The sequence below is a fragment of the Chiloscyllium plagiosum genome, chromosome 9 (assembly GCF_004010195.1).
Source record: "Chiloscyllium plagiosum isolate BGI_BamShark_2017 chromosome 9, ASM401019v2, whole genome shotgun sequence".
Lineage (NCBI taxonomy): Eukaryota > Metazoa > Chordata > Chondrichthyes > Orectolobiformes > Hemiscylliidae > Chiloscyllium > Chiloscyllium plagiosum.
Window position 1 is genome coordinate 5,747,110 of NC_057718.1, and position 16,134 is coordinate 5,763,243.

The 16,134-nt window shown below is 43.3% G+C and overlaps 1 protein-coding gene across 2 annotated transcripts in view; it reads left to right on the forward strand.

Annotated features, from left to right (window-relative positions):
- The window catches only part of fbxo5 (F-box protein 5), a 17,612-nt gene extending 1,694 nt beyond the window's left edge, over window positions 1-15,918 (forward strand). Inside the window, exons 2-5 of one of the 2 annotated variants that reach the window (XM_043696793.1) lie at window positions 4,081-4,939; window positions 12,052-12,142; window positions 14,077-14,250; window positions 15,236-15,918. In XM_043696793.1, the coding sequence (XP_043552728.1) occupies window positions 4,134-4,939; window positions 12,052-12,142; window positions 14,077-14,250; window positions 15,236-15,484 (1,320 nt within the window). In that variant the 5' untranslated portion in view covers window positions 4,081-4,133 and the 3' untranslated portion in view covers window positions 15,485-15,918. Of the gene's footprint in view, window positions 1-4,080; window positions 4,940-12,051; window positions 12,143-14,076; window positions 14,251-14,347; window positions 14,789-15,235 lie in introns of those variants that run through there. The other variant, XM_043696794.1, reaches the window with a different exon arrangement.
- Window positions 15,919-16,134: the final 216 nt, after the last annotated feature.

Here is a 16,134-nt window from a genome sequence, read left to right on the forward strand (position 1 = left end):
GGGGGGTGATCTGGTGGCTATCGACTGGGGTAGGGGGCTGTGGAATCTGGCGGAACCGTGTGCGGGTGTCGGGGATCTGTTCTGGCGGATCCAGGCTGGTGTATTTTAAGCGCGGGGTTGGGGGAGGAAGCGCTGGCCGCTTTGGCGCTCACTGAGCAAGCTCCGAAACTGAGAAACTCAACCTTTTATTAAATGGAGAGAGTTGCCCCTCAGAGACTGGTGGGTGGGGGGTATTGCAGATTGAAGCCTCTGTCCCCCACCTCCCGAGATCTAGGGCTCTTGTCTCACTGCGACATCCTGAGAGAGTTGCTACAAAGTAGCAAACTGACAAAAGTTACATTGAAACAATCTGCTCTGTAGCACTTTCGGCTAAACCAAGGGTTAGACCCAGTGAGACAAGTCTAACCTGCACAACTTTAATTCAGTTAACTCCTCTTTCCTTTCCCCAAGGGCGTTTGGGGAGGGTAGAGGGCCAAAATAGGTGGGTTAGAGGGGAATGGGGTGGGGAGAGGAAGATGTGATCTTTCCCCTGACCATGAGTGTCCCGAGCAAGAGGCTCTCAGGTTTCAGGATAGGCCATTCTGCTCCGAGATAAAGAGGAATTTCTTCACGGTGAACCTGTGGAATTCTCCAGCATAAATGGCAATAGAGATCAAATCCCTCAATATATTTAAGCAAGAAATACATTTCCAGAGGCTAAAAGGACGTGTAGACAGAGTAGGGATATGATGCAGTGATAAAGGATCAGTCATGGTCATGTTAGATGGCAGACTAGGCTCAAAGGGTCCATTTTCCATGTTTTTGTCCCTGTTGATTGACTTGTTGTCACATACACCAGGATACAGTGAAAAGTGTTGTTCTGCTTGATACACAGGCAGATCTTACCATACAAAGTGCATCAGGGTAGCAGAATACAGTGTTACAGCTGTATTTGGGGAACTGTGGATAAAATTTTAACCTTGACCTCGAACAAAAACAGGAAGTGAAGTTGTCCTTCAAATATATGTAACACTGGACTGTCCCCATCTGGAGAGAGAGTGGGGTAGTGATAATGTCACTGGATGAATAACCCAGAGCCCCAGGCTAATGTTCTGGGGAACAAATACAGGGGTGCTAGAAAAATGGAGCGGATCTGGCACCATCTGTGGAGAGAGAAACCAAGTTAGCGTTATGAGTTCAAATCTCAGTTTAGAAAATTAATATATATACAATTGTAATGACCCCGTCCCAAGAAAGGAATAAAACACACTAAGTTGTGGGCAGTGCACTCTATCACATTGACATGGGAGGGGTGTGAGTATAGATTCATCAGAGAGATACATGAACACACTATGTTTCTCAGTATATAGACAGAGGCAACGTTTCAGATTAATAATCCTTGATTAGATGATTCAATTACAATGATACTGGGGTGAACAGGGATTATTTATCACATTGCCTTCAGAATCTTGGTTTAGTAAGCTGGCAGGTTGATCCAATTCAGGTGTTTAAAATGAAGGAGGAATTTGATTGAGTGGACAGAGAGAAATTGTTTCCTTCGGTGGGGAGGAGTCTAGAATAGGAGTGGCAGGGTTTGGGTATGAACAATTAGAGCTGGGACTTTTCAGGGGTGAATATAGAACAGTACAGCACAGGAAAATGCCCTTAGCCCACCATATCCATGCCAACCTTGATACCATTCCATCCTAATCTGCCTGCACGCGTTCACGGGTGGAGAATCACTTCATACATGGAATGTTTGCATCTCTCTCTCACACACACATACACACCTCTACATCTCGCAACTTTCTGACCACTCCAGACATGGCTCAAAGACTGGTGTGGGTGGAATTGGCTTCAGCTCATGAGGCACTAGTACCAGTCCTGGGGTGGAAGGTGGGATGGGTTTCACTTGAAATACACAAAATCCAATATCCTGATGCATTGAATGACTGACTAGGGCTGTTGAGGGGAATTTAAAGTATTTAGAGAAGAGTTTTGGCGGGCTGGGGATGTAGACTTACAATGCAAAATAATTGCAGAGCAGTTGTATGAATAACAACACCCAGAGTGGAACAGAATGACCGAAAAAGAAAAGTAGCAGCAAATAACATCTAAAAGGAAAAATAAATGGCAAAAAAACAAAGCTAATGGCTGTTTGCTTAAATGCACATGGTGCAAAATAAATCACTTAACTACACAAATGTGTTTACAAGAAGATCAAATCTGGGAGTGAAATATTCTGGAGTGTGTAAATCTTTGACAGGAAGGTAAGCATGACAGAGTAACTTTGTTAGTAAGAAATGGAAAAAGCACAACAGCAAAAATTGATCTTGGATCAGAAGATATAGAACTCGTGTAGCTGGCGGTAAGTTTAAAAATAACAAGGGGAAGTAGACAGTAGTGGTAGTAATCCGTTGACTCTTTAACGGTAGCTGTGTTGTAGGATAGAGAATAAATTAAGAAATAATGAGGATGTATTAATCATGGTTGTCTTTAATCTTATTGATATATATAAAATTCTTGGGGGACTTGACAGTTTAGATGCAGAGAAGTTGTTTCCCCTCTTGGGAGAATGCAAGACCAGAGGGCATAATCTTGAAATAAAGGGTTAAGGCAGTGAAGAGTAGAGAGTTGTGAATCTGGAATTCTTTATTGCAAAGGGCTGTCTCTCTGACATTATTAAGTATATTCGCAGTTGAGATAAATTTTTAATCAGAAGTTAGGAGGAAAAGGCAGAAATTAGGAGTTGCGGATTATCAGGTAAACCATTGAATGGCCTATTCCTCCTGTGTTTTGTGGACCAATTGGTTGTACACGCTCTAATAGACTTTTGTGATGGTTGAGGCTGTTCAGGAATGCAGAATTGAGGTTCAGATCAGAAAATGTCTGATTGAGTGGTAGAATAGGCTAAACAGCTTTCATACACTCATTGTCATATATGAATATCTAATGCGTAAATTCAGCCTCTAAATTATGCATGATTTAATCCCATTCGGGAAAATGAATTTGTTCCTCAATCTTTAGCCTGGTGTTTTTTTTTCGTTAAACTTTCATGGGTGCCAGTGACAAGACCAGAATTTGTTGCCCATCTTTCATTGCCTCTTGAAACCCGCAGTTCAGAGAACAGTTAAGAGTACCACATTACTGTGGGTCTGGACTCACTTGTAGATCAGACACAAAAAATGGCAGATTACCTTCCCTCAAGGCTATTTGTGGACCAGATGTGTTTTTATGACGATTGATTCCATCAGGTGCTGTAGTGGTTTTGAACCCAGACAGAAGTCATGGCCTCTGAATGTTTAGTTCAGTGATATTAACACTGCAGTTCTATATTCCCAGATGTGTTTGAAGCATTGTGTTCCTTCAATTCTGGCCTCTTCAAATCTCTCAATTTCATCATTGTATTGTTGCTAGTTGTGCCTTCAGCAGCCAAGCCCATAGGTTTCCTCTCTAACTCTCTCACTTTCCTCCTTTTAAGATGTTGCTTAAAACTTGTGTCTTTTTTAGTAACCTGTTGAACTTATCCCCTTGGGTGGCAAGGCTGGTGTATGAAGAGAGACTGGATCAGTTAGGACCATATTCACTAGAGTTTAGAAGAATGAGGGGGAAGCTAATTCTCAAAGAAGCTAATAAATTTCTGACAGGACGAGATAGGGTAATCACAAGAAGGTGTTCGCGATGATCAAGGGGTCACAGCTTAAAGTTTTGGGGTAGGCTAATTAGGAGTGAGCTGAGGAGAAATGTCTTCACCCACAGAATGGTGAGCTTGAGAAATTCCTTGTTACAGAAAGCAGTCGAAGCCAATATATTGAATTTTTTCAAGAAGGAGTTAAATATAGTTCTAAAGGGGTCAAAGGATATGCAGAGAAAGCAGGAACAAGGAGCTGAGTTGGATGGTCAAACACAATCGTACTGAATGGTTTGAAGGACAAAATGGCTAACTCCTCTTATTTTCTATGTTTCTATAAATAAGGTCATTCCAGGTTTTGGTCTGAGATTGATCATCTCAATTCCTTCCTCTGTGGACAATCATTAGGGTGCCATTCTCTTCATAAGATTTTAGATGGTGTATTTATTTAAAATAATGTTTCTTTTCAGTTTCAGTATTGCGAGAAGCTGCTGGAGAGACTACAATTCTCAATACCTTCGACATGAAGTATACCAATCGTGTCAGTCACTGGAGCAGTTGTCTGAGTCGCACAGTGAGCAGTGCCTGTTCCAACGACAACGATAATATGAAGGCGCGCTCTTGGAAGGCAGTCAATTTACAGCGTGACTCTAACTGTCCGCAGCACTGCCCAAACACAGGGTCTCCAGACTCCAGCATCGATGCCAGAATCTCATCCTCTGCTGTGGGCAAATTGACTGTGGCGGTGCCTGCTGAACCTCAGCCGAAACTAGTGGTCTGCTCTTATGTCACTTCTGAATCTAACCCCAACTTGTCACCGGACAGCGGTCTCTTGTCTCCAGACAGTGGTTACCTGTCTCAGCTGAATCAGTCCTCTCTCTCAGTTGAGGAAGAAGGAAATCTTGTCCAGGATGGCAATGACCGAATTTGGGGCTCTTCTGAAGACCAAGCACATGAGGGGGAGCAGCCTTCAGGGAAGAAGGTGGAAGATCCCGCCGCCGTTTCACCTACGCAAAATCGGACAGGGGATCCTGGACTTGAGGCTAAGCCAAGCGAGAAGAACCACGCACTGACCAAATGGCAGCGGTTGCCAGCCCTTCAGGTTGGGTGGGCAGTCTGCCAGAGTATGGGCCGTGTAAAGGGCAAGCTCAGAGTGGACAAGTCCCTGCTCAAGGAGACGTTACGGGGGCAAGTCTTCACTGTGGACAACCTTATCGGCAGGAAGATGGGGCTAGAGTACGTGGACATCTGGAAAGAATTGTTGGATCGAGGATTCCCCAACCTTCTGAAAATAATCCTGAGGTTCCTGACTCTCCCCAACCTCCTGAAGTAAGTTCCTTGTTCTCACTTGCGCCCACCTAGCAGCCTTATTTGTGGTGTAAAACACCTCAGTTGGGACACGTGTGGAGCTCTCTATATGGTTCTGGTCTGCCATGTTGTGTGAAGTATATATAGGCCCTGGATAAATTGTGTGTAAGGAGTTATAAGGATTATGCTTTAATTGAGAGGTTCTACCCATCACCAGGTGCTCAACAGTCTGGGGTCTTACATTTTGAAAGGAGAGATAATAAGATGTAGGAGGAGAATTAGGCCATTCAACCCATCAAGTCTGCTCCACCATTTGTTAAGGCTGATATGTTTCTTAACCCCATGACCCTTGATCTCCTTACTAATCATGAACTTCTCCATAATAAAACAGCAACTGCTGGAGAAACCCAGTAGCTCTGGCAGCAGCTGTGGAGAGAAAGCAGAGTTAACATTTCAGGTCCAGTGACCCTTCTTCAGGACCTATCTGTTTCTGTCTTAAAGACTTTCAAGGACTCTGTCTCCACAGCCTTTCTCAGTAATGAGTTCCACAGGTTCACCACCCTCTGGCTGAAGGAATTCCTCCTCATCTCAGTTCTAAAGGATCATCCCTCGCTCTGAGGCTGTGCTGTCAGGCCCTAGTCTCTCCTACAAGTGGAATTATATTCATCACTTCCACTCTATTCATACCTTTCTGTATTCCATAAGTTTCAATCAGATCCCCTGTCATCTTACTAAAGTACAGACCCGGAATCCTCAACTGTTTCTCTACAATAGAGCTTTAAGATTGTGAAAGGAAGAGAGTAGATATGGAGGAAATGTATCCACTTGCTAATGAGACCAGAACTAGCACCCAGAAATGTCAGACTATCCACGATAAATCCAATGGAGGAGAAGCCTGTTTAATTAGACAAAGTTTGCAATGTGTCTGAGCTGGGCTTAATGGTGGTAATTATTCTCTAAAACCAATGAAGCTGTGTGTCTGTGGGTTATGTTGATAACTGTGGGATGATGTTTTTGCAACTAGATGGCTGTTTCTAGTGGGATTCCGCGGGTCCCCTTGGCTCCCTGTGGCACATGTTAAAGATTTGTGGGGAGGAGTGAAACAACCAAACAATTGTTTGAACAACATAACAATACAACGCAGAACAGTCCCTTCGGCCCTCGATGTTGCGCCGACCTGTGAACTAATCCAAGCCCATCCCCCTACACTATCCCATCATTATCCATTTGCTTATCCAAGGACTGTTTAAATGCCCCTAATGTGGCTGAGTTACATACATTGGCAGGAAGGGTAATCCACGCCCTTATCACTCTGGGTAATGAATCTGCCTTTGACATCTGTCTTAAATCTATCACTCTTCAGTTTGCAGCTATGCCCCCTCGTAGAAGCCATCGTCAACATCCTAGGAAAAAGACTATCACTGTCTACCCTACCTAATCCTCTGATCATCTTGTATGTCTCCATCAAATCCCCTCTTAGCCTTCTTTTCTCCAATAAGAACAGACCCAAGTCTCTCAGCCTTTCTTCATAAGACCTTCCCTCCAGACCAGGCAACGTCCTGGTAAATCTCCTCTGCACCTTTTCCAATGCTTCCACATCCTTCCTGTAATGGGATGATCAGAACTGTACGCAATACTCCAAGTGTGCCCGCACTGGTGTTTTGTATAGTTGCAGCACGGCATCATGGCTGCAGAACTCAATCCCTCTACCAATAAAACCTAACACACCGTATGCCTTCTTAACAGCATTATCAACCTGGGTGGCAACTTTCAGGGATCTCTGTACATGGACTCCAAGATCCCTGTGCACATCCACACTACCAAGAATCTTTCCATTGACCCAATACTCTGCCTTCCTGTTATTCTTCCCAAAGTGCATCACCTCACATTTATCTGCATGAACTCCATTTGTCACCTCTCAGCCCAATTCTGCAGTTTATCCAAGTCTCCCTGCAACCTGCAACATTCTTCCACATTTTAGTGTCATCTGTACACTTATTAATCCATCCACCTATACCTGCATCCAAGTCATTTATAAAAATGACAAACAGCAGTAGTCCCAAAACAGATCCTTGTGGCACACCACTAGTAACCGGACTCCAGGCTGAATATTTTCCATCAACCACCACTTACAGAAAGACAGTTTCTAATCCAAACTGGTAAATCACCCTCAATCCCATGTGTCTGCATTTTCTCCAACAGCCTACATGTGGAACCTTATGAAAGGCTTTACTGAAGTCCATGTGCACCATGTCAACTGCCCTACAAGTTTGGAACAAGTTGTTGGAGGGAGTCCTGAGGAAAAGGATGTACAATTATTTGGAAAGGCAAGGACTGCTTAGGGATAGTCAACATGGCTTTGTGTGTGGGAAATCATATCTCACAAACTTGATTGAGATTTTTTTGAAGAAGTAACAAAGAGGATTAATGAGGGCAGAGCGGTGGATGTGATCTATATGGACTTCAGTAAGCGTTCGAAAGTTTCCCCATGGGCGACTGGTGAGCAGGGTTAGATCTCATGGAATACAGGGAGAACTTGCCATTTGGATACAGAACCGGCTCAAAGGTAGAAGACAGCGGGTGGTGGTGGTGGAGGGTTGTTTTTCAGACTGGAGGTCTGTGACCAATGGAATACCACATGGATCGGTGCTGGGTCCACTACTTTTCAACATTTATATAAATGATTTAGATGTGAGCATAAGAAGTACAGTTAGTAAGTTTGCAGATGACACCAAAATTGGAGGTGTAGTGAACAGAGAGGAAGGTTACCTCAGATTACAACGGGATCTTGATCAGATGGGCCAATGGGCTGAGAAGTGGCAGATGGAATTTAATTCAGATAAATGCGAGGTGCTGCATTTTGGGAAAGCAAATCTTAGCAGGACTTATACACTTAATGGTAAGGTCTGAGGGAGTGTTGCTGAACAAAGAGACCTTGGAGTGCAGGTTCATAGCTCCTTGAAAGTGGAATCCTGGGTAGATAGGATGGTGAAGAAGGCATTTGGTATACTTTCCTTTATTGGTCAAAATATTGAGTACAGGAGTTGGGAGGTCATGTTGCGGCTGTACAGGACATTGGTTAGGCCACAGTTGGAATATTGCGTGCAAGTCTGGTCTCTTTCCTATTCGAAAGATGTTGTGAAACTTGAAAGGGTTCAGAAAAGATTTGTAAGGATGTTGCCAGGATTGGAGGATCTGAGCTACAGGGAGAAACTGAACAGGCTGGGGCTGTTTTCCCTGGAGTGTCAGAGACTGAGGGGTGACCTTATAGAGGTTTATAAAATCATGAGGGGCAGGGATAGGATAAATAGATTGCAGAACTAGAGGGCATAGATTTAGGGTGAGAGGGGAAAGATATAAAAGAGGCCTAAGGGGCAACTTTTTCACACTGAGGGCGGTACGTGTATGGAATGAGTTGCCAGAGGGAGTGGTGAAGGCTAGTACAATTGCAACACTTAAAAGGCATCTGGATGGATATATGACTTGGAAGGATAATGGCCAGGTGCTGGCAGGTTGGATGGGGATATCTGGTTGGCATGGACGAGTTGGACCGAAGGGTCTGTTTCCGTATTGTACATATCTTTGACTCTAATTGCAATCCTCCAGTCCTCTGGTACTAAATCTGTAGACCATGACAACTCAAAGATCAAGGACAAAGGCTCCAACATCTCCCTAACCTCCTAGGGAATTATCTGTTAAATCCCATCCAGCCCAAGGGACCTAATTACTTTCACATCTTCTGGAATTGATAACACCTCCTCCTTAATAACCACATTCCTTTCTAATCTAATAGTCAATATCCCAGTCTTCTCTACAATATTCTCCTTTTTCTCTGTGAAAACAGATGAGAAATATTTGTTTAGCAATTTTCCGATCTGCACAGGGTTCACACACAATTTTCCACTCCTGTCCTTGACTAACCCCTATTCCAACCCTCGTCATCCTTTTATTCCTCATACCTATACGGTTTCTTTAGGGTTATCCTTTATTGTATTTGCTAAAGACTGCTTATGTTCTCTCCTTGTTCTTTTAAACTCTCTCTTTAAATCCTTCCTAGCTAATCTATAACTCTCCATCGCATCATCTGAACCATCTCATCTCAATGTCACATAAGCCTCCCTCTTCTGCTTAACAAGACATACAATTCCTTTAATAAACCACGGTTCCCTTACCTTATCACTTCCTCCCAGTCTGAAAGGGACATATCTATCAAGGACATGCAATATCTGTTCCTTAAACCAGCTTCACATTTCGATTGTTCCCATCCCCTTCATTTTGCTACCTCATTCTATGCCTGCTAAGTCTTGGCTAATTGCATTATAATTGCCCTTCCTTCATCGATAACTCTTGCCCTGTGGCATGTACCTATGCCTTTCCATCGCTAAACAAAATGTAACTGAATTATGGTCACTCTCTTCAAAGTGTTCACCTACAACTAAATCAAACACCTGGCCGAGTTCAAGACCAAGTACCAGATCCAGTGTGGCCTCCCCTCTTGTCGGCCCTTCGACCTACTGTGTCAGGAAACCCTCCTGCACACAATTGACAAAAACTGATCCATCCAACGTTCTGGAGTAAAAGCAGTTCCAGTCAATGTTGGGGAAGTTAAAGTCCCCCATAATTATCACTCTGTTCCTTTCACTCCTACCCAAAATTGTTTTGCCAATCCTCTCCTCCACATCCCTGGAATTCTGTGGAGGCCTATAAAAAAACTCCCAGCATGTGACCTCTCCTCTCCTGTTTCTGACCTCAGCCCATACCACATCAGTAGACGAGTCCTCGTCAAAAGTTCTTTCAGCCACCATTATACTGTCCTTGACTAACAAGGCCACACCTCCCCCTCTTTTTCCACCTTGCCTGTTCATAATGAAAGATCTAAACCCTGGAACCTGCAACATCCATTCCTCACCCTGCTCTATCCATGTCTCCGAAATGGCCACAACATTGAAGTCCCAGGTACCTATCCATGCTGCAAGCTCACCTACCTTATTCCAGATACCCCTGGCATTGAAGTAGAGGCACTTCAAACCAGCTTGCTGTCTGCCAACATAATCCTGTCCGTGTCCTCCCTACTCTCATCCTCCTGTGCACTGGAACTACACCTCAGTTTTCCATCCCCCGCTGAGCTAGTTTAAACCCACCCGAATAGCATTTCCAAATTTCCCACTCAGGATATTAGTACCCCTCTGGTTCAAGTGAAAACCGTCCTGTTTATAGAGGTCCTACCTTCCCCAGAATGAGCCCCAATTATCCATGTACCTGAAACCCTCCCTCCTGCACCATCCCTGCAGCCACGTGTTCAGCTGATATTTCTCCCTGTTCCTTGCCTCGCTATCACGTGGCATGGGTAACAAACCAGAGATAACAACTCTGTTTGTTCCAGCTCTCAGCTTCCACTCGAGCTCCCTGAAATCCTGCCTTACATCCCTATCCCTCGTTGGTTGGCAGTGAGGAGGGAAGGTGTAGACAGCAGGAAGATATCAATGGAAAGGTCAAGTGGGCAGGAAGATGTCAAAAGGAATTTAATCTAGAGAAGTCAATCATGCATTTGAAGAAGTCAATCAAGGCAAAGTGGTGCATAATAAATGAAAAGGTATTGGATGGTGTTGAGGAAGCAAGGAACTTTGGAGTGAATGTTTGAATATTCCTGAAGGTAGCAGTTACAGGCCCATGAGATGGTTAGGAAGGCAAATGGAACTGTTTTGCTTTTAGATGCAGTTTAGAATATTAGAGCAGGGAGGTTGTGCTGGAGCTGTGTAAATCATCAGCCACAAATTGAATATTGTATGTGGTTATTCAGAATAAAAAGGATAGAAATGCAGGATAGAGGGGACAGAATAGACAATGCTGTTGTCAGGACTGGAAAAATGCAGCTCATGTGGAAAGATTAAATATGTAGGATTTGCTGCCTCCTTGGATTTCAGGAGGCTCAGGAGATTGGATTGAAATGTACACATTATGAGGGGGCATGGAGATAGTGAAATGAAAGGCCTCAGTGTGCAGGTCAGTGAGTGTGAGGAGCATTGAAATCAATATCAATTAACAGATGTTTAGAAGGGAGACTAGGAAAGATTTTTGCTCCAGAGGGTGGTTGGGGTCTGGAACTCCCTGTTGCAGGACCCCCTTACTGATTGCAAAGGTGTCTGGAGATCTGCACTCTATGTTCAATCTCCCTCCTGCAGGGGCTGCAGGTAAAATACTGGAGAGTCAGATTAAGCTGGGTGGCCTGTCCTTTGACCGGTGCAGTAACGATGGGCCAAGTGGCCTCTTTCAATGCTGTAAATCCTCAATGATTGTATGTCTGGAGATATGTGTTGAACTAAGATGTATGGCATTGTGGAGGGAACTTCAGCCTGGAACAAAGATGTGCCGAGAATCTTGAGCACACAGTCTGGCCTGATTTTCCGGGTCAATGATGGCCCATTGACAATTGCAGTGTTGGGTGGGGGAGCTGCTATTTCTCTGATGCTATCTGTGGTGATAAATTGCTGATATTCCCTTTGCCCCCATTTGCTGCCCTACAGTCAGTCGGTTTAGAATGTTGTCTGACGTAAAATATCCAAAGACTGCTCCCACTGCCCAACTGACGCCTAGGATTGAAGTTGGGTCTCTTCGAACCACACGCTTAGAGGAGCTTAGGCAGGAAAGGGTCTCCTTGAGAGGCTGCTGGATTAGTTTGATTGAAACCCCATTTCTGTTTATCAGCAGAACAGACAGTTTTGGAAATGCTCAGTAGGTCTGGCTGCCTCTGCAGAGATGTCACATTTCAAGTTCCGCATGACTTCAAGTCACAGTCTTATAACATGGAGAAAAGCCCCTTGGTCCAACTTGTCTGTGCAGACCAGATATCCTCAACTAATCTCGCTCCATTTATCAACATTGGGCTCATATTCCTCTAGACCCTTCATATTCATATACCGATTCAGGTGCCTTTTAATTGTTGTAATTGTACCAGCCTCCACCACTTTCTCAGGAGGCTAAATCCCCACACGCACCACCCCCGTGTGAAAAAGTTACCGCTCAGGTCTTTTACAACTCCTTCCTCCTGCTGAGCTCCAACAAATACTCTTGAGAACTCATTTTCTATTTGTCAAGATGTAGTCATCATGCTTCTCAATGTTCTTTCTCAACAGCTGTGTCAAAGTGAGCAAGACCTGGAAGAGGATTGTCTATGACGATAAAAGAGCAAGCCAGCTCTTGAGGAATGCTTTGCATTTACAAAGAGTAGGTGATTGTTTCTATTCTTTCCTGTCTCCATAAGAGTTCTGATAAATACTTGTGTAGGGCAAATGATTGGGAATGGCTGATCTACAATTTGTGGCATTGATGAGTCTTTATACAAAAGAACTGGGAGCTGGACGAGGCCATTCAGCACCTTGAGCTTGTTCTGTCATTCAATAAAGATCATGTCAGCTCTGTTTTATCACCTTGGATCCCTCGATTACTCAAGGGAAGCAGCCTCTCAATATCTATCAACTCAGGACCTCATTTAGATGTGACATTTAGTGAGGTCTCATGAATTGCCTCGAGCATGTGGCTTACCTTTACATGGAACGCTCATCCTCAACACAAGCATTTAAAACCATGACTGTCACCAGCTTTTCACTGCACTACTGTTGGAGGTTTTGCTTAAACAGATGTGGGTAGGGCACTGAAAAGCTGCAGGTTAAGTGAGTACACAACAAGATGGTTGAAGAAGTATGTTGTCAGTAGACTTGAGGTTTTTCACTTCAGTTGTAAGAGTAGAAGCAGTATTTTTCAAAAGGGTCCGAATCCTGTAAATGTATTCAGTGAGGCTTGAATGCGCTCATAGAAGGAGCATAGAGAGTTAGCAGGCAGGTACAACAAGCAAGTAAGAAGGCAAATAGTATATTTGCCCTTTATTGCAAGGAGACCGGAATACAAGAATAAAAAATATCTCATGACAATTCTATGGTGTTTTGGTGAGATCATATCTAGAATACTGTTTTCTCTATATTTAAGGAGGGATTGGATTACAGCTACAGTTAACTAAATTGCTCTCTGAATAGAGGTGGGTTCTCCTACAATAAGATGCTGTGCAAGCTGCACCTATTTTCTCTGGAGTTTCAAAATAAATGAATTGATCTGATTGAAATATTTGGGATTCTGAAGTGGTTTGATGCTGGGAGTCTGTCAGATGTATGGTGCTATTCCTTGTAAAGAGGTGTTGCAGGGACAGATGTTGATAACTATGCTACAGTTGCATGGAGTTTAGGATAAAATTCTGGGCTGCAGTCTTGTTGACGGGGTCCTTGCGATAGGATTTTTTAAAAGTGGTAGCTTCAGTTCATTTGGAAATCAGACACAAGAAATGGAGCTCATCAGGAAGATGGTGGGAAGTGGAGATTTGTTGGTGATTGTATAATTTTGGGCATCTTGCTGTGGCGGACATTATTACTGTGTGAACCTGAACACGGTTGCTGGCTTAAAATCGTGTGTGCTGGAGAAACTCTGCAGGTCTGGCAGAGTTTGTGGGGAGAAAGCAGAGTTAACCTTTCAAGTCTGACGCCTCTTCATCAGAACACCAATGTTGCTGGGTTGTTTAACTATGAACAAAGAGTAACTGGGTAGTTAAGATGATCCCTACCCAGATGACTTGGTGTTTGTATTCCTGGTCCAGACAATTGAAGGAGAAGTGGGCCAAGTGTATACTTGGTTTGTATTTGCTGGTTTAGAAGATTGAGGAATCATCTGATTGAGGTGTTCAAAATGTCAAGAGGATTTAAAAGGATAGATAGAAGGAAACAGATTATCCTGACAGAGGAATACAGGCCAAAGGGGCAGAAACTTAAAGTTAATTTAGGGGCCATTTAGAGGTGATCAGGAAGCAATTCCTCAAACAAACAGCAGGGGAAATCTGGAATTTTCTCTCTTAAATGGCTGGGAAGTCATTTGGAACTTTCAAGCTGAGAACGGTAAATTTTAGTTGGACAAAAGCAAATGGAGTGAGGTGAAATATCAGTCTAACTGAAAGGTAAACCAGTCTAGAGAGGCTGAACACCCTTCTCCAGTTCCCAATGTTCTCTGGTCCCACAGTTGTATTTCTGAATACATCCAATATTTCTGCATCCTGTCTGTTGTAAATTATTCTCGAATTTTTTTTAAACTTGCGTTTTTTTCTTTCCACACTTTATCAGTTGTCTGGTGCTGACTCTCTGGGTGACACAGCTGTCCGCAGGAACGTGGTTTCCCGAGGGGTGCTGTCTTCCGTGCAGCGTGTGAGCATGAGTTCCCCTCAGAAATGCTTGACTCAGCCCTCCAGCCCAGTGAAACTAAATCGTGTTTCCCAAAGAAGCATTCGGCATCAACAGGTAACTAACTTCTCTCCGCCCACATTGCAACCAATTCTTTCCTGACTTCACTCTTTACCTGCTCGGCTTTAATTGTGAGGCTACACTTCTTTGTTAGAATCATTTCCCACCAAATTGCTCATTGTCTCCTCGAGAAGCTGGAGGAGAGTCCTGACTAAGGTGTGCAGAGTTCTGAGGGGAATAGAAAGAGAGAAACCATTCACCTCAGTAGAGGGATCAATAACCAGTTGTAAGGTAAGGAGCAGTAGGTTTAGAGGAGACTGGAGATAAAACAATTTTTACCTACAGGGTGGTGAATATCTGGAACACATTGCCGACAGGGGTGGTAGAGCTGTAGCGAGGAAGATATATGTAAGAAATATTTAGACAATCACTTGAAACACCGCAGCATGGAAGTCAATGGGCCAAGTGCTGAAAATGGAATTAGAGTGGATAGATGCTTGATGACCGGTTGGACATGATGAAACAAAAGGGACTTTTATTTGTAAAAACTCTATGCTTCTACCATGTCAAATCTCTGATATTTTTGAAAAGGAATCAGTCCCACCATGTACCTTGTCAAACCTCCAGGGGATGCAAGCCCTAATGTCATTATAATTTAACTGTTTGAGCTCCTGTATTAATCTGGCGTTCAGTGATACACTCATCTTTATTCCTCAGTGGGAATCTGATGTGGACTTTATACTAATTTCTCCTTCATGAGTGGAACTACCTCCTATTACAGAGAGGGAGCAGGCTTTATTCTTGATGCCAAAAGACTGAGAGAACCTGTACACAGGAGTCCAGTCAGTGCTAGAGCACGTTGAACAGTAATGCCGAGGAAGAATGTGGTTTTTGAGAAGTCAAACATCCCCCAAGTGCCTAGTTGCCATTCTGTCTGTATCCCGTTTGTTTTTCAAACATTGTTGTAACAATTTCCCTCCGTGTTGGTGTCAGCACGTTTAAAACACACTGTGCGTTCTCTCTCTTCCCCTGCCCCACCCAGGTTGTGAAGACACTCAAGCAGGATGAGACCCTCAAGACTTGCCCCTTGTGTGCCTCACCGGCCAAATTTACACCTTGCGAGGAGAGGGCGATCTGCAGCAACGAAAACTGCTCCTACGATTACTGCTCACTGTGTTTCGACACCTTTCATGGGTCAAAAGAATGTGCTCGCCGCCACTACAGAAACCATTCCAAATCACAGCCACAAGCAGGAAGCAAAAAGAGCAAACGGAACTTAAAACGATTGTGACAGAGGAGAGCGAGAGCGTCTGTCTGAGTGTGCTAGATTTATTTTTGTTCATTAGTAGAAAATGAATTTCAGAAAAGAAAATGTATTTTAAGAAAGTTTTATGGAAAATATTGAACTGCAGTTTTATTTATAAATCCAGAAAATCTACTTAAAAGAAAACGTTTTAAAAATTAATATATGAAATACCAAGAGATGTCATCACTGCAGAATGAACACGACACAAATATTTTAATAATGTAACATTCCAGTTAAATTGAAGATTCAGCAATATAAAATAAACTTTTTATGTATATATTTATGTAATTGACCCAGGACATTGAATATTCTGTCTGGCTCATTGCTCACTATATAGTTTCTGTTGACTGTATGCCATCCTTTTTAGAGTGTTTCTATTATTGTATATTATTTCCTAAAATTTATATTACTTTTTCTCCCTCGTGTAATATATTCACTGTTCAATAAATGTGTAAAAAAAACCTGTGGTTATGTTGGAACACTTTGTTCAAAAATTAAAACAGGTTATAATTTGTGCTGAGAAAGTTACCTAAACTGGAGGATGGGTGGGTCATTGGATGATCTGCACTGGCCTGGAATTAGGAAAATTGTGTGAGCTGGGACTCACTGGTGTCACAAAGAGAGGAGAAGACTAA